The sequence below is a fragment of the Myotis lucifugus genome, unplaced genomic scaffold, assembly GCF_000147115.1.
Source record: "Myotis lucifugus unplaced genomic scaffold, Myoluc2.0 scaffold_916, whole genome shotgun sequence".
In the NCBI taxonomy this organism is placed as follows: Eukaryota; Metazoa; Chordata; class Mammalia; order Chiroptera; family Vespertilionidae; genus Myotis; species Myotis lucifugus.
In genome coordinates, this window is record NW_005871964.1 from 135865 (window position 1) to 154039 (window position 18175).

An 18175-nucleotide genomic window follows, 5' to 3' on the forward strand; every position below is an offset into this window, starting at 1 on the left:
AGCAGTCGCGGCCCCCGGGTCCCCGGAGAGGTTGAATGGAGAGGGAGGTTTCACCTTCCTTGTTATTTTCTTGTCTTGGTTGTTTGTGGCCATGAGAACATCTTTGCCAGGCTCCTTTTTCTGGTACCAGTAGCCGAACGCTGGGGTAGAGTCGTTCCAGCCCGCCCGGGGGTAGGACACCGTGCAGGGCACGGGCACGCACAGACCCGCCTGCACCGTCACCGAGTCCTGCACCTGCAGCTGGTACTCTGGATCCTTCTGCGGGGACCCTGGGGGGGGACAGCGGCTCAGCTGCAGCACCAGCCCTGCCCCAGCCCTGGCCTGGCCCGACCCAGCTCCGGCCCACTCACCTGCCCACAGCAGGGGCAGCAGCAGCGGCAGCAGCAGCGGCAGCAGCATGTCCGGGCCCGGCTGGGCTGTCCTTGGGCTGTCCGGCTTCTGGAGCTGCCTGTCTGTCCTGGAAGGAAGCGCCAACAGGAACCTTCTGGAGGAGGGGGCTGTGGCCACGCAGAAGAGGAACCCCGGGAACTGCAAATCGCCCGGAAGATCCCCTCTTCGGACTTCTCCTTTCACGGATGAAAGTGACAAGGCAGAGAGAGAACGCGTGGCCACCCTGGGTCATTCTCAGCGAGGACAGTCCCAGGAGCGGGCTTTTGGGGGCAACAGGTGAGTCAGGCTCCAGGTGAGGTGCTGGAAGCGGGCATTCATTCATTCACTCACTCATTCATTCACTCATTCATTCATTCATTCATTCATTCGCCAGGGACACATCTATTCAATACAGGAGCTGGGGGCAACGAGGAGAATATGAACTCCCAAACTCTGCCCTCAGGGGCCTCACCTTAGGGTGGCCCCAAAGCCATTGCCCCCCAGGCTCCCCAAGGACACGCAACTTCCTGCCTATCTCAGAGCCAAATCTTTAGTCCACAGTGAGAAGCGGGGCCAGCCTGACCAGCATGACTCTGTGGTTGAGTGTCGACCTATGAACCAGGAGGTCACCGTTCCCTTCCCAGTCCAAGCACAGCCCAGGTTGCGGGCTGGATCCCCACTAGGGGGCGTGCAGGAGGCAGCAATCCTAGTACATGTTGTCACACACGGAGGCTTTGCGCTGCCCTAAAATACCACAGATTGGGGCAGGGGGGGCGTTAAACAACAGAAATTTATTTTCTCTCAGTTCTGGAGGCTGCGAAGTCCAAGGTCAAGGATCAAGGGGCCACCTGGTGGGAGCCCACTTCCTGGCTTGCACACAGCCACCTTCTTGCTCCTCAGAGAGAACGCTGGTGTCTCTTATTTATAAATACTTCAACCCACTCTTTTTAGAAAATTACTCTTTAAATATTTTATTGAGTTTAGAGAGGAATGAGAGAGAGAGAGAAGAAAGACAAACATTGATCAGTCGCCTCCCGTACACACCCCTACTAGGGAAGGAGCCCACAACTCATGCATGTGCCCTGACCGGCAATTGAACCAGCAACCTTACACTGGGTGTGACGCTCAATCAACTGAGCCACATTGGCCAGGACTGTTTTTTTAAATTATTGATTTGAGGAAGAGAGAGAAACATTGATTTGTTGTTCCACTTATGTATGCATTCCATGGTTGATTTTTGTAGGTTCCCTGACTGGGATAGAACCTTCAACTTCCATATATTGGGACAATGCTCTAATCCAGGGCTGGGCAAACTTTTTGACTCGAGGGCCACAATGGGTTCTTAAACTGGACCGGAGGGCCGGAACAAAAGCATGGATGGAGTGTTTGTGTGAACTAATATAAATTCAAAGTAAACATCATTACATAAAAGGGTACGGTCTTTTTTTTTTAGTTTTATTCATTTCAAACGGGCCAGATCAGGCCCGCGGGCCATAGTTTGCCCATGGCTGCTCTAATCAATTGAGCTACTTGCCCATGGCTGGTATCTCTTCTTCTTTTTTAAAAATATATTTTTATTGATTTCAGAGAGGAAAGAAGAAGAAGAAAGAGATAGAAACATCAATGATGAGAGAGAACCATTGATGGGCTGTCTCCTGCACACCCACTACTGGGGATTGAGCCCACAACCTGGGCATGTGCCTTTCACTGAAATTGAACCCAGGAACCTTAAGCCCGCAGGCCAATGCTCTATCCACTGAGCCAAACCTGCTAGGGCTGGTGGCTCTTCTTATAAGGACACTAATCTTGCCCTGGCCAGTGTCACTTAGTGGTTGAAGCATCGGCCTCAGCACCAAAGGGTTACTGGTTTGATTTCATGTCAAGGGCACATACCTGGGTTGCGATTCTATCCTCAGCCCCAATCAGGACACATGTGTCTCTCTCATTGATGTTTCTCTCTCTCCCTCTCCCTCTCCCTTCCTCCCTTCCACTCTCTCTAAAAATCAATGGGGGGAAAAATATATCCTTGGGTGAGGATTAAAAATAAATAAGGGCACTAATCTTGTGTATCAGGGGCCCACCCTTATGACCTCCTGTAACCTTAATGATCTCTAATGGCCCTGTCTCCAAACATAGCCACATTGGGGGTTAGGGGTTGAACATGTGAATTTGGGGTAGGGGAGCAACTCAGACACAGCACTGGGAGAATTTCAGCACTGCCCACGTGACTCCATCGGGAGCGACAACTGGAGGCTTGCACCTGCTCTGTCCTGGGCTGTGCCCTGTACACCTTTTCCCTTTGCAGATTTAATCTGTATCCTTTTGCTGTGGAAAACCATGAGTATAATAGTTTCTCTTAATTCACTGAGTTCTTCTAGCCGCGAGTTTGACGTGTTTGTACGTCTTAGGGGCTTCCAGAACAGTCTGTTCCCCTTCTTCAGTCGTGCTGCAGGAACCTCGTTTCCCTCTGTGGGGGAAAACAGAGCCATCTCCCCCCATCTTGTGTGAGAATTTTAAGCCAAGACTTGGGTCGCCACGGCGACACGATAGGGTAAAGGCAGCATTCCAATCCCAAGGGCCAGACCTTTATGAGTTCTAATGTTGCCGACCATCAAATGGCTAAGTTGATCAAAATTCCTAAAAGGAAATGGGGGGAGTGAAATCCGGAACGGCACAGAAAAAGCATCGGTTCCCTTTCATCTGTAACCAGTTCCCCATTTCTCAAACACTAGTCCCTCAAACATATGGTGACATAATTTTTTTCTTGTTAATCCTCACCCCAGGATACTTTTTTCCCTTAATGACATTACTTTTTTTAAAAATACATTTTATTGATTTTTTACAAAGAGGAAGGGAGAGGGATAGAGAATTAGAAACATTGATGAGAGAGAAACATCGACCAGCTGCCTCCTGCACATCCCCAACTGGGGATGTGCCCGCCATCAAGGTACATGCCCTTGACCAGAATCAAACCTGGGACCCTTCAGTCCGCAGGGCGATGCTCTATCCACTGAGCCAAACCAGCCAGGGCCCATTCTTCCTCTTCATGCCCGGCTTCCTCCCCAGGCCCCTGCTTCTCTTTAACTGGCCTAAGCTTCCCCCAAAACTAGCCTCTCTGTAGGTCACCCTGAGATTTTAATTCCTAGTGGTGGCTTGACAAGCTTGGTAGATCCCCTAAAACATGTAGCAATTCACGGGGAACTTCCTCTTTTGGGGACATTTCGGTGGCAAATGCTAAGTGGGATCTTAGCATTTTGTTGGCACAAGTTCAAAAGAGTAAGACAACCTGAGGGGTGAGAGGAAAGGCACAGAGATGAGCCCAGCCCACTCCCACCGCTTCTCCTGACTTTTCCTTCCCAAGAGGAACCCAGCTTTTCTAAAGCCCCTCGGGGTTAGGTGCCCTGCTGGCCTAAGGCTGGGGACCTTGGGCTTGTGAATTGGGGTCCTTGGCAGAGCTGAGCCCAGGTGTGCTCCAGGACCACGGACGGCGCCACCCCCCTCTTGTGAGGAGCTCCGCACGTCTATGGATCGCCCCCTGGAGGCCAAGCCTTGCCCTGTGTCTTGTGGAGGTAAGGCTGGGGAGTGAGGCTGGTGAAATTCTGTCCTACAGGACAGAGGTGCAGCCAAACTCCTCCTCAGTCTCCCCCTGGAACCTCCCTCATCCTAGGGAAGAGGAGTCGGCTTCAGAGACACAATGCATTTCTGAGAGGTCACTGGGCCCCTTGCCCCTCAGGGCTGATGTTACTCTCACCCCCTCCAGAAAACCTGTCAGACTCCTGCCCTTCCCTTACTTCCTCCCCATCATTTTGCTTTTAAACCCTTCCTTGTACTGTCACGGAGCTCTGGACAACCCAAAACATAATCGGTGAGCCTTTTCTGTGCCTGGCACTGTGCCGAGTCCACTTCTTCTGCTCAAATGAAGAAATGAAGTATCAGAAGTTGGGTTGAAATACTGTATTTGGAGCTGGTAGGTCACACAAATAAATTCTAAGTTTTAATTTATTCTACATAAAGGTTAAATATTCAGATTGGGGAAAGGATCCTGTGGCCTTAGTGGACCACAGCATGGAGACAGTTGTCCTTAAGAGCAGAGCAAGCCAGGCCAAGAAGGGGGGGCGGGGGAAACAACTAGGAAGGCTGGATTAAATTTTTTTTTAATGTTTGGAGTCAACAAAAAGAAAATTTGCACAGTGAAGAGGGAAGAAGCAGGAAGTCAAAAGCGATGAGACAAGTATTTGGAGCCACTTTTTATTCAAATAGACTGCTGACTCTGAGCAGTCACGGATAAGCTAAGAAGAACATTCAAGAATTTCATGGGGCCCTAGCCGGTTTGGCTCAGCGGATAGAACATCGGATTGCAGACTGAAGGGTCCTGGGTTTGATACCCATCAAGGGCATATGCCTGGGTTGCGGTCTCAGTCCCCGGAAGGGGACGTGCAGGAGGCAGCCAATCAATGATTCGCTCTCATCATCGATGTTTCTATCTCTCTCTCCCTCTCCCTTCCTCTCTGAAATGAATAAAAATGTGGAAGAAGAAGAAGAGGAAGAATCTCATGGGGTCAGAAACGAGGTCTTGCCAAGGAAGAGAGGCCCCGTAAACATCGCCATCTTGTGGTTAGGACTGAAAATAGATGAGACGCAATAGGGCCAGAAACTGGGTTTTGAATTCCCTCAATGCCTGATGGGATTGTAGTGACCCACCTGCTACCGGCCACAGTAACTATACCTGGAGGAGGAGAATCCTACCCGGGGTCTACATTGTGGTCTGTGTAATTTGTCATTGCGCTTCAGACGGGGTGCGATCCGGGAGACAGCCACCCAGAGAACGATGAGAAGACGGGATTTATTAGAAAACTCAGACCTTAGACCATGTGCACGGAGCCAGGAAGTGCTGTTCTGGAGCGCGCGGGAGGGTGAGAGACAGCGTCACGGAGCAGCTCACCTGCAGCACAGGTGCCGGTGGACGTGAGAGCCGGCCCATCCCGTCTCCCAAACCCCATCGCCTGTCTTCTTCCTGCTCTGCCTGGGGCTGCTCATCGAGCCGTTAATGTTAATCGGGCTGCAAGGTCTCCTCACGCTTCAGCAATGAGTCCCGGACTTCTCCCCCCAACCCCCTCCCCCAGGGGCTGTGATGCCTCTGGCCAGTACCGAGCTCTGAGCGAGGTCTCATTGGCCTCTGCGCTTGACCACTGCGTACTCCTGGGTGCTGGTGGCCTCCTGGCCCCGAGGCTCCCGTGGCTTCAGCCCCTCAAAGGTGAGGTTGGCGTAGTAGAGCTCCTGCTGCTCCCCTGACAGAGGGCCCTTCTCAGCAGGTGGCGCTTGGTCTGGGGGCCCATCCGGCTGGAGGTTTTTCTGGGAGCCCTGAGTGAAGGGGAGAGAAGGGCGTCCGAGAGGCATGAGGCAGACATGGTCCCAAAGAAAAGTGGGGCTGATGGGACAGTTTTTTCCTTCATCATCTTACTGCACAGACACTTCTCATAGATGCGGCTATTCGCTCATGCATTTAAAAAATTTTTGTTTGTTTTTTTGGGTTTTCTTTTAGTGCAAAATGAAGGAGATTTATTCAGGTGCTGCGGCCTAGGAGAATGGTGGACTTTCATCTCGAAGACCATCCTCCTTCCTGCTCAAGCCTGCTGTTCTTTTCTTTTTATTTTTTTTTTATTTTTTGAGACTATTGCAGATGTTGACTAGACCATATCAAGGGCCTACTGATCATATTTCATTCCCTCAGAAACCCAGTAAGCATGATACTCGCATTATCCCCATTTACAGATAGAGAATCTGCGGTAAAGGGAGGTGAAGTAACATGCCCACAATGGGAAGGAAGTAATAGTTTTGGGGAGATGGTTCTGGTGGCCTGGGCCTATCAGAGAGGTGAGGTGGGCTCAGTGGTCAGTGTGGTTGGGGCAGGAGGCTGACCATGGATTCGGGAAATGAAGGGGAAGTCAACTCCCAGCTGCCTGTCCAGCTGACCGCAGGGGAGCTCAGTGTGGACTCCTTAATGGACATGCCCAGCCCCCCCCACACACACACACACGGCATGAGAAGACACCCCCAACACTCACCAAGGTGACTGTGCCCATCACAGGGTCTTCATCGTTCGTGACCTTTGGTCTCCCGGCTGCTTGCCTCCTGCGGGCTTTCACTCTAAGGGAAGAAGTCAGCAGCGATAATGACTCAGGCACAGGTGGGCAGCTGTGCCTACTCCCTGATGGACAACGGTGGCATCCAGGCCCTGAGGCCAGACTCGGAGACCCTCCTGACATGCAGGTGAGGGTCCCGTCCCCCTAGATGTCCGGGGGTTTTGCCAAGACTGAATGTTCATCACTGAGGCCCCTCTCACATGCAGAGACGTGTGCACGAGCCATCATCAGAGTAATTCATGGTAGCCAAAAATCCAAGCAACCCAAATGTCCAATGAATGAACAAATAAAATGTGCCCCATCCAAACCATGGAATATATCCTATCTGATAATAGACAAACATGGTAATTGACCATACCTTCACTACACCTCCCATTGGCTAATCAGTGCGATATGCAAATTAACTGCCAAAAAGATGGTGGCTAATTTGAATACTGCAGGCAGGGCAGGCCAGTGCAAGCTGCCATCCAAGCCCCCATGTGCTGCTTAAGACCCGCCGCCAGCTGGGACCCCCGTTTGCAGTCCTGGGCGCGGGGCTTGGTGGTGAGATCAGCCCAAGGAAGCCCTATTCTTGCAGGAATCCTCCTGCAATGGGCTTCTAGTTTGTAAATAAAAAGCAATGCAGTCGTGACACATGAACCTTGAAAATCTCAGGCTACATGAAAGAAGTCAGTCACAGTAAACATGTATTTTATCATGGCATTTCTATGAAATGTAAGAATGGGCCAATCTAGAGAAACAGGACATACTGTTTGCCTGGGGCTGGAGGGGGATGGAGGTGGGATGACAATACAGGGATGTGGAGTTTCTATCTGTCTCTCTCTTTTCTTTTTCTTTTTTTCAGACTAATAAAAAGGTTTTAAACTTGACCGTGGTGATGGGTGCACAGCAGTGTGACTGAAGGAAAAGCAATTGAATTGGACACTTTAAATACATCGGAATTTTTCATCAATAAAGCTATTACCCCACCGCCCACTCCAGCCTCGCCAGTGGATAAGCTTTGTGTTGGTGAAATTCTCTGACCTCTTTCACACCCCTCGGACCCGGCTCCCTGCCCCGGAGGCTCACATGCAAAAGGAGATGAGACACAAGCACAGGGACAGCAGGGCCGTGGCACCAGCACCTCCGAGAGCCGCAGGAACTGCTCCTGCCTAGGGCACGGCCTTCCCTGCAGAGGGGAGGGGCCTGAGACACCCACACCCGGGCCTCAGTCTCTCCTCTTCCCCCTCCTCCCAGAACCCACTGCCGGTTCTGTTCAACCAGAGCCCAACTTAGCTCAGTGGATGAGCATCGACCTATGAAGCAGGAGATCCCGGTTCCATCCCTGGTCAAGGGCACATGCTCAGGTTTCGGGCTCGAACCCCAGTAGGGGGCGTGCAGGAGGCAGCCGATCAATGATTCTCTCTCATCATTGATGTTTCTCTCTCTCCCTCTCCCTTCCTCTCTGAAATCAATAAAAATATTTTGGGGGGAAAACAAAAGATGCAGTCCCTGTCCTACCAATCACTCCTGCCCAAGACACAGCCCCTCTCCCCCAGCCCCACCTTCTCTCTGACCCACTCCTGCTCCCCTCTCTGCCCCACCAGCGCCAGGGGCAAGTCCCAGCCCCAGAGAGGAGGGGTTCTTTCCTACCTGTGGCATTTCTAAAGGAGACACCTATGGTGAGGTTCCCTGGGGCATCGGGGAGAGAAAGACAGGGCCCCACTTCACATGGAAGTCACCCTGAAAGGGCGAGGACTACACCCTCCATCTTGCCCCAGGGTAAGGGCTACGTCCTCCATCTTACCCTGGATCCTCCATTTTTGGGCAGCCATGTGCTCGGCAAGGCTTCTTCCCGGAAGCCCAAGCCTCTGCTAGCCACACCCAGGACTTCTTTAAACTAACCAATGACAATCAAGGGAAGTGCGCACCATAGATATGACCACATCCTGTGTAACAAGACACTGACTTGCGCCTGGCCAATCGGCAGGGCCCACAGTCCTTTCTCCCCCCCTTACTCCAACTCCCTATAAAACCCCTCTTCCCACAGGGCTAGCTCTCTCTCTGCCACTTGCTGCTGCGTCAGTAAAGGAGGGTAGGGGAGCCAAGCCCAGGCTTGAATAAAGACTCTTATGCTTTTGCATCGGACACGGCTGGCTCCCGGGTGTGGTTTCTTGGGGATCCTGAAATCTGGGCATAACAACCCCAACCCCAAGGAGGGGCGGTGGGAACTAATAAAGTGGGGTTCTCTCTTTCTGGCTCACTCCCCACCTACAAGCAGATCTGTTTTTGATGTGTTTCCCCTCCACGTTCCGCGTGGTTCAGGGTTCGGGTCTGGAAGAGGAGCCACACACAGATGAATGAAAAGAGACAAGAGACAATTTGTAAATGTTGGGAAGCCAGGTGGGCAAGTCCAGAAGGACTTCCACCGATGCTCAGGCCGATCCAACCTTTTATTTGATCTGGGGTAGCCCTAGGGTAAGGAGGTTTCAATGACACACAGATTAGCTCAACCACAGGCAATTTCCAGTAATAGGCAGACTCTCTTATCAATAAGGATTTACATGAATAAAGGTAGGGAGGTTGCTTCAGCTATTTACATGAATAAAGGTAGGGAGGTTGCTTCAGCTACCATTATCTAGACTAACTGGGTGGTGCACAGCCCTGACCTTTGCTAGGGCCTCAAGGTTACTAACTTTTGGGGGTCTCTGTCTATACTCAGCTAGTGAAGACAATAAAATAGACTCCGGCACAGATCCATGCCCGGGTGTTCTCAGGTTTGCTCAGCCTCCTGCACACACACACACACACACACACACACACACACACACACGTTGCTCCCACTGCCCCCATGGACCCAGCCACCCCTCCAACACTCACAGGAGACGTCGAGCCGGATGGTTCTCTGTGTGGTCAACTGAGGCCGTTGGACTTGGACCTGACAGGTGAGGTTGGTGCCATGGTCCCCAGGCCTCGGAGTGAAGGTGAGCTTGAAGGAGTGGAGGGTCTGAGGGTCCAGTGAGTCCACAGCGGCTCCCGCCCAGGAGAAGGTGAAACGTTGTCCCCTTTCACAGGCCCCTGGCAGGCTGCAGGCCAGCTGTGTGGGGTGGCTGGACACCAGTGGCTCCAGAATCTGGATGTGGGGTTTGTCTGTCAGGGAGGAAGAGGAGAGAGGGAGGTGCCAGGGCCTCAGGGGCTGGGGACACAAAGTGTGATCCTGAGTGGGACTCGTGCCTCAGGACCCTGAGCTCCCCAGGCCCTGTGATCTTCCCACCACCCAGGGCCTAAGGCCTGGACAGGGAGTGTTCAGTGTCCTGTACCTGCTCTAAGACGGGGTCCATGTCCCTGGGTCCTCTCCTGGGCCCCTGCCTTACCTGTCACCTGCAAATTCAACATCTTCTCTCGGTAACTATGTTTCACAGAATCTCCTCTCTCCACTCGGAAGAAGTAGCGTCCTGTGTCACTCCTCCTGGCGTCTCTGATGCTCAGGGAACAGTTGTTGGTCTTGGGGTCCTTGAAGATGAAACGGTTTTCTGTTTCACTCTTCACCGGTTTATGTGGGTTGTTTGAGGCCACAGGAGCATCATAGGCTGTGTCATCCCCGTGCTGGTACCAGTAGGTGTAGAGTTCACTAGAGGAAGACCACGAATCCCACGGGTAGAAGGAGCAGGGCACATGGACACACAGACCCTCCTGCACTGTCACCGATTCCTGCACTCGGAGCTCGTACTGGTAGCCTGGTTGCTGCTGCAGGGACCCTGGGAGGGGGACAGAGGCTCAGCGGCAGCCCCTGCTGATCCCCCACCTGCCTTTCCCGCTTCCCTCAGCCCACTCACCCCCCCCCACCCCCACAGCAGGGGCAGCAGCAGCAGGGGCACCATGTCTGCCTCTGGCAGGGCAGAGCGGGTCCAGGTCCCTGTGTCAGGGAGGTAAGTGCCCAGCTCTGGGGTGAGGCCTAGGACACCCCAACAGGAAGCCCTGGGGGAGAGACTGTGGTCAGGCTGGAGGGGAACTTGGCCTCCACAGGACATGTGGGGGGGTGGTGCTGGCTGAGAAATCATCCTGTGTCCCTCCCCCTCCCCACCCAACTCTGCCGGTGGATATGCTGAGGCCCCCAGAGGTTGAGTGAATCTGAAAGTAATCACCTTGCAGATGATGTGTAAGTGGAGAGGGAGGTCACCAGGGGGCCACTGGGGTCAGAGCTCGACTTGGGGGAGATAAAACCTTTAGCTGTAACCACTGATGGATCTGGAAAAGGATAACTTTACATTTTCTTTAGACAACTCAAGTGCTGGCAAGAGAAAAAGGAATTTAGACTCAACTCCAAACCCCAACGAAAACTTGAGCATTCAAGCCCTTTGCTCTGAGATTTGTGGGGACATGGGAAGCACACTTGTGGGTTTCCCAGGGTCTGAGGGACCTGGGACAGTGACAGCACACAGACCCCATCAGAAGGCGATGTGTGAAGGGAGATCTCACCCCATTCGGAAGGACCCAGAGGCGGGGCCTCAGCACAGCAGCAAATTTGCCACCTACAGCTCAGGAAGCTCCACCTTCAGGCCCCTCACATGCTCTGTCCCTTTTCAAAGCCCAGCAGGGGCTCGAGTGATGTGTGGACATAATCTGCAATCCTACTGCTCTTTTATGAAAGAAACTTGATCAATGTTTTTCCAAATATGACAGTGATGTGAAACTTCAGACATTCCCAGTAACAAATTGTGTGATTGAAAGAAACGGTTCTTTAATTGTACAGGAGAAAAAGAAATGTCAGTCAGCCATGCTGAAGGGAACACTGAATTCTCTCTCTGTTATCTATATTATTTATATATATATAAGGCTAATATGCAAAGTGTCGCCTCAGGAGTTTGATCGGGAGACTGGGAGTTTGATCGCTCTAAATGATATGTGCTGACCTCTGGGGGTGACATGAAATGCAGGAAGGCCCCAGCCGGCAGCCAGAAGGCCCTGATCAGCCCTGACCACTGGCCAGGCCTAGGGACCCTACACATGCACCAATTTCATGCACTGGGCCTCTGGTATAAATATCATATTCTAGTAATTAATACTTAATATAATATTAATATTTATTACTATGTGACAGAATTAATCTCCTATAAAGAGGCAATCAGCCCTGACCGGTTTGGCTCAGTGGATAGAGCGCCGGCCTGGGGACTCAGGGGTCCCGGGTTCGATTCCGGCCAAGGGCATGTACCTTGGTTGCGGGCACATACCCAGTGGGGAGTGTGCAGGAGGCAGCTGATCGATGTTTCTCTCTCATCGATGTTTCTAACTCTCTATCCCTCTCCCTTCCTCTCTGTGAAAAATCAATAAAAATATATTTTTTAAAAAAAAGAGGCAATCAAAGGGTATCAGTTAAAAACTGTGCAGCCTGCCCAACTGGCTCAGTTGGCTGGAGCGTCATGCCTTACACCAGAAAGTTGTAGGTTAAATTCTTGGTCACGGCACATACCTAGGTTTCAGGTCCCATCCCCTGAATGGGCATGTAGGAGGCAACCAAATGATGAAACTCTCTCACATCTCTGTCTCTCTCTCAGGGCTCAGCAATGGAACAATGGCCTCTATCAGCACTTCCGTCTGGGAGAAAGCTGCCCCTCCAGCTCTCCTGGATTCCAGATAAGTTGGTTCCTCCCTAAATGTCCCAGGTTCCTTTTAAGCTGGGGCCCAAGTGCTAGTGCTCAGAAGGAGTGAGTCTGAGGAAGACCGTGCTCAGGCCCTTTAAGAGGAGCTGCCTGGGTGGGTCTCTTTCAGAGAGCATATACACTGAGTGGCCAGATTATTATGACCAGCCAGATTATTATGACCACCCCATCAGTACTTCGTTGGGCCACCTTTTGCCTTCAATACTGCAGCGATTCCTCTTGGCATTGACTCCACGAGATGTTGAAAGGTGATGTGAGGAATCTGACACCTTGCCTGATGAATAGCACGGTCCAGTTCTGTGAGATTTGATGGGTGTGGAATCAGCTGCCTGATGGCTCTTTTAACTTCGTCCCACGAATGCTCCATTGGATTGAGATCTGGTGATTGTGGGGGCCACCTAAGCAAGGTAAAGTCTCCCTCATGTTCTTGAAACCACTCCTGCACAATCCGAGCACCATGGCATGGCGCGTTGTCTTGTTGGAAGAAGTCGTCTCCATTGGGATACGCCATCAACATGATAGGATGAACCTGATCAGCAATGATACTTAGGTATGTTGTGCTATTCAGATGTTGTTCCACACGAATTAAAGGGCCCAAATCATGCCAGGAAACACATGCCCCAAACCACAACACTGCCCCCACCAGCTTGAAGGGTTGTACTCATGCATGTGGGGTGCATGCTTTCATGCCGTTTCCACCAAATTCTCACTCTGCCATCTGCATGATGCAACTGGAAACGTGATTCATCGGACCACATGACTTTTTTCCAATGCTCGACTATCCAATCCTGTGTTCCTGTGCGAATTGGAGACGTTTTATCTTGGTAACTGCAGACAGCAAAGGTGTTCGAACAGGCCTTCGGCTTCCATATCCCATTCGATGTAGTGTATGGCTAATTTGCCTACAAACGTCAGGTGGTCATAATAATCTGGCCACTCGTAATAATATATATCCCACGTTCAAAGGCTGTTAAATCCATTGTTTACCCATATCTTCAGAAAAAAAATCACTTCTACTGTCGTGGTAAACAACCTGCTTCCCTATTTATAATGGTCTGGCCCTTTAGCAACTTCAACACGAAAATATACCTAATTTGCCTACAAACGTCAGGTGGTCATAATAATCTGGCCAATATATATATAATTAAATTTGCCATCTTGCCCTACCTGGTTTGGCTCAGTGGATAGAGCATTGGCCTGTGGACTGGGGGGTCCCGGGTTTGATTCTGGTTGGGGGCACATGCCTGGGTTGTGGGCTTGATCCCCATTGGGGGACATGCAGGAGGCAGACGATCAATGATTCTCTCTCATCATTGATGTTTCTGTCTCTCTTTCACTCTCCCTTACTCTCTGAAATCAATGAAGATATATCTAAAAAAAAAATTGCCATCTTAACTATTCTTAAGTTTACAGTTCAGTAGTGTTAAGAATATTGACATTGTTGTGCAAACATTCTCCAGGACATTTTCATCCTCAAAACTGAAACCCTTTAGCTATTTAACAATGCTCTTCATCTACACAAAAAGGTTGTGGCTTCTATTTCCTGTCAGGGCACTTACTTAGATTGCGGAAATCCCAGTCAGGGTGGATGCAGGAGGCAGCCAATTGATGTTTCTCTCTCACACTGATGTTTCTCTTTCTCTCCCTCTCCCTCTCTCTCTCACTAAAAATCAACTTTAAAAAGTGAGCAAAGCAGATTGACACTGCCTTCAAAGTGAGCCAGGACATTCTGTGGAGCCTCAGTTTCTTCAGCTGTATAATGGGACAGAACACCGTTACTCTGAGGTGACCTCGGGGCTGTTGTGAGGATAGGGAGGAGCTTTGGGGACCTGGACGGCCCCATTTCTGCCAGGACTAATGTCTCTTCATCATTGACTCAACCCAAGCCACACCTCCCCTCACTATTTCAGAGCAAGACAGGTTGTGCCATGATCATTCTCTCTCATCATTGATGTTTCTGTCTCTCTCTCTCCCTCTCCCTTCCTCTCTGAAATAAATTATATATATTTAAAACTACTTCCAGTTTGTAACTTATACATTCTTATTTTATTATGTACAGTCACTACCATAAAAATTTCAGCATCATAATTAACTTACCAAAGTTTTAGCAAATGAACACTTCTCTCTCCTCCTAGGTAATACGTACACATTAGGAAATGTACATATAACCTATTCCCCACAACAGCTACTTTGGGCTTAGCCGTTATTACTGCTGAGAATTTAAATCTATATTTTTGTTCTACAGGCAATAATTTCCCCATTTATTTGTACCAAAACATCTGTATTACTTCCTCATTTTTGAATTCTCTCTGCTGAGTATAAATTACAAAGTGACATTTAAAGATCATATCTGCTTTCTTCTGCTTTCCATGGTTGCTCCTGAAAAGTCAATTAAACTGCTCTGAGCGAGTCCTCATTTGCCTGCATGCTTGATCTCTGAGTACTCGGTGCTGCTGGTGGCCTCCAGGTTCTGAGGCTCCCGTGTCTTCATCTCATAAAAGCTGAGGTTGGCGTAGAGCTCTTGTTGCTCCCCGGAGGGAGGGGCATCCTTGGCGGGGGGCGCTTGTTCTGGAGGACTGTCTGGGCCTAGCTTTTCCTGGGAACCCTGAGGGAAGGGGAGGGAAGAGAGTCAGAGAGGAATAAGGCAGACATGCTCCCAAGGGGAAGTTGGGCTGATGGAACAGTTTTCATTCTTCCTCATTCCACACACACGTCTTACGAACTCAATTGTTCCCGCATGCATTTAACGTTCTGTAATATTATACTGAGGGCCTACTAATCACGTTTCATCCTCACAGAAACCCAGCATGAATGGCACTCATTATCCCCATTTACAGATGGGGAATCTGAGGTGAGGAGAGGTGAAGTAACATGCCCACAATGGGTAGAAAGTAGTCGTTTTGGGGAGATGGTTCTGGCGGCCTGGGCCTATCAGAGAGGTGAGGTGGGCTTAGTGGTCAGTGTGGCTGGGGCAGGAGGTTCCAGGAAATGAAAGGGAGAAGTCAACTCCTAGCTGTCTGTCCAGCCGACCACAGAGGAGCTCAGTGTGGACTCCCTAATGGACATGCCCAGCCCCCCCTACACGGCATGAGAAGACACCCTGTCACTCACCCAGGTGACTGTGCCCATCACAGGGTCTTCATCATTCCTGACCTTTGGTCTCCCGGCTGCTTGCCTCCTGCGGGCTTTCACTCTAAGGGAAGAAGTCAGCAGCCAGAATGGCTCAGGCACAGGTGGGCAGCTGCCCCCACTCCCTGATGGACAACAGAGGCAACCAGGCCCTGAGGCCAGACTCGGAGGCCCTCCTGACATGCAGGTGAGGACCCCGTCCCCCTGGATGCCCAGGGGTTTGGCCAAGACTGAATGTTCATCACCAAGGCCCCTCTCACAGGCAGACATTGTGCACAAGCCATCATCGGTGTAATTCATGGCAGCCAAAAAGTCCAAGCAACCCAATGTCCGTCAATGAAGGAACGGACAAATTAAATGTGCCCCATCCAAACCATGGAATATTATTTGTAAATAAAAAGCAATACAGTGCTGACACATGAACCTTGAAAATGTCATGGCCCTGGCCATTTTCTCAGTGGTTAGAGCGTCGGCCTGCACACTGAGGTTCACAGGTTCAATTCATGGTCAAGGACATGGACTTGGGTTGCAGGTTCGATCCCCATCTCTAGTCAGAGCTTGTAGACAAGGAATCTATGAATGTGTCTCTCTGACATTGATGTCTCTCTCTCTCTCTCTCTTTCTCTCTCCGTTCCACTCTCTCTAAAAATCAATGGAAAAATATTCTTGGATGAGGATTAACAAACAAAATAATTATTATAATAATTAAAGAAAATATCGTGCTAAGTGAAAGAAGTCAGTCACAAGGGACCATGTGTTCTGTGATTCCATTTATATGAAATGTCCAGAATGGACGGGAAGCAGTTAGTGGATGCCTAGGGCTGGGAGAGGATGGAAACAACTAACAGTTAGTGGATGTGGGTGTCTTTTGCTTTATTATTATTATTATTTCAAGCAAATGAAACGTTTTAAAATTGACGGTGGTGATGGGTGCACAGCTGTGTGACTGAACAAAAATCCACTGAATTGTACACTTTAAATATATGGGAATTTTACCTCCATAAAGCTGCTACCCCTCGGCCCTCCCAAAACAGTCCCCTCTGGATGTACTCAGTCCTGCACCTCCTGCCCCGGAGGCTCACATGCAAAAGAAGATGAGACACAAACATAAGGACAGCAGGGCCATGGCACCAGCACCTCCGAGAGCCGCAGGAACCACTCCCGCCTGGGGCACCGCCTTCCCTGCAGAGGAGGGGTGAGACACCCACATGCAGGCCTCAGTCTCTTCTCTTCCCACCTCCTTGTAGAACCCACTGTCGGTTCTGTTCAGGCAGGAGAAGCAGGCCCTGTCCTAGCAACACCCCCTGTCCAGGCCACAGCCCTCATCCCCAGCCCCGCCTTCTCTCTGACCCACTCCTTCCTCCATGGCCTCTGCCCCCAGCAGCCCTGACCTGGCAGCAGCAGGACAGAGATGCTCTGGGCCCCGTGCACATTCCGGGCCTCGCAGCTGAGTCTGAGATCAGGGTTGAGCCATCCGCGGAGTCTCAGGGAGCTGTTGGTCCAGGGCCCCTCTGAGCTGGAGCTGACCACGTGGGAGGTGTTGCCATGGTTCCCCTCCAGCAGCTCCGCCCCCAGCCGCCAGCGCAGGGAGGGGGCCGGCTGGGCCCTGGAGGAGCAGCTGCAGTGCAGACCCTGGTCCCCCCAGGAGCAGGAGGGTCCCAGCAGCTGCGGGGGGTCTGTGGGGAGCGAGGAGAAGGGTCAGCGGTGCCTCTAACATCTCCAGGCACCCAGGTGACCTACTCCCAGGTGAGTCCCACCCCCTGCTCCCACCCCACCGCCACTCCAGTCTCAGTCCATTCCCCACTCACAGACCACGGAGAGGTTGAGGGAGACACTGTGGGAGCCCAGCGGGTGCTGAGCTTGGCAGGTGAACTCTCCTTCCTGTGCAGGCCCCACGCGAGGCAGCTCCAGGATCGCGGTGCTGGAGATGGGGGTGGCGTTCAGGCCTGGGGACCCCTGGAACCAGCTCAGCTCGGCAGGAGGGTTGCTGTCAGCCTCACAGCACAGCCTCAAATCCTCACCTTCCAGGATGGTTAGGGATGTGGTTTGTGGATTCTTGAATGCTTTGGGTAAAGAAATGGAGAGAGAGAGAGCGAGAGAGAGAGAGAGAGAGAGAGAGAGAGAGAGAGAGGTGTGTAACACAGATGTAGGCACCCACCCAACAGAGATGAGGGACTCAGGTGATGACTTTCATCCTTGCCCTTCCCATGTCTGATCCCATTCAAACTCTGATCCCCCCTCTGCCCCCAGGGAAGGTCCCAGCCCAGAGAGGAGGGGTTCTTTCCTACCTGTGTCATTTCTGATGGAAACGCCTATGGTGAGGTTCCGAGGGGCATCTGGGATAGAAAGACAGGGCCCCCCTTCAGATGGAAGTCACTCCAACCCCAAGGAGGGGCGGTGGGAACCGGGAAGGAGGGGTTCTCTCTTTCTGCCCCCTCCCCACCTACAGGCACATCCATGCCCGGGTGTTCTCAGGTTAGCTCACCCTCCTGCACACACACACACACACACACACACACACACACACAGACACACACACAGACACACACACACGTCGCTCCCACTGCCCCCATGGACACAGCCACCCCTCCCACACTCACAGGAGACATTGAGCCGGATGGTTGTCTGTGTGGTCATCCAATGCCATTCCCGTTTCACCTGACAGGTGAGGCTGGTGCCATGGTCCCAGGGCCTCGGGGTGAAGGTGAGCACCGAGGAGGAGGAGCGGAGGGTCTGGGGGTTCAGCGAGCCCACAGCGGTTCTCTCCCAGGAGAAGGTGAAACGCTGTTCCCTTTCACAGGACCCTGGCAGGGTGCAGGCCAGCTGTGTGCGGCGGCCGGACACCAGAGGCTCCAGAATCTGGATGTGGGGTTTGTCTGTCAGGGAGGAAGAGGA

At 51.6% G+C, this 18175-nt stretch overlaps 2 protein-coding genes across 2 annotated transcripts; both read right to left on the bottom strand.

The window, feature by feature from the left end:
• Positions 1 to 5535: 5535 nt before the first annotated feature.
• Positions 5536 to 10372, bottom strand: LOC102441594 (sialic acid-binding Ig-like lectin 5). The gene is made up of 5 exons (XM_023747584.1): positions 10341 to 10372; positions 9866 to 10254; positions 9372 to 9650; positions 6435 to 6514; positions 5536 to 5730 (listed from the first exon to the last, which is right to left on the bottom strand). The coding sequence occupies exons 1-5, from the start codon at positions 10370 to 10372 to the stop codon at positions 5536 to 5538; spliced, it is 975 nt and encodes a 324-aa protein (XP_023603352.1).
• A 3915-nt stretch (positions 10373 to 14287) lies between these two features.
• Positions 14288 to 18172, bottom strand: SIGLEC11 (sialic acid binding Ig like lectin 11; the record flags this gene model as incomplete). Its single annotated transcript, XM_006106817.3, has 7 exons — positions 14288 to 14756; positions 15263 to 15344; positions 16363 to 16462; positions 16672 to 16956; positions 17089 to 17343; positions 17569 to 17616; positions 17881 to 18172. Coding segments are annotated over 7 exons (1254 nt in total), but the record flags the coding sequence as incomplete, so codon positions are not given.
• Between the last annotated feature and the right edge of the window lie 3 nt (positions 18173 to 18175).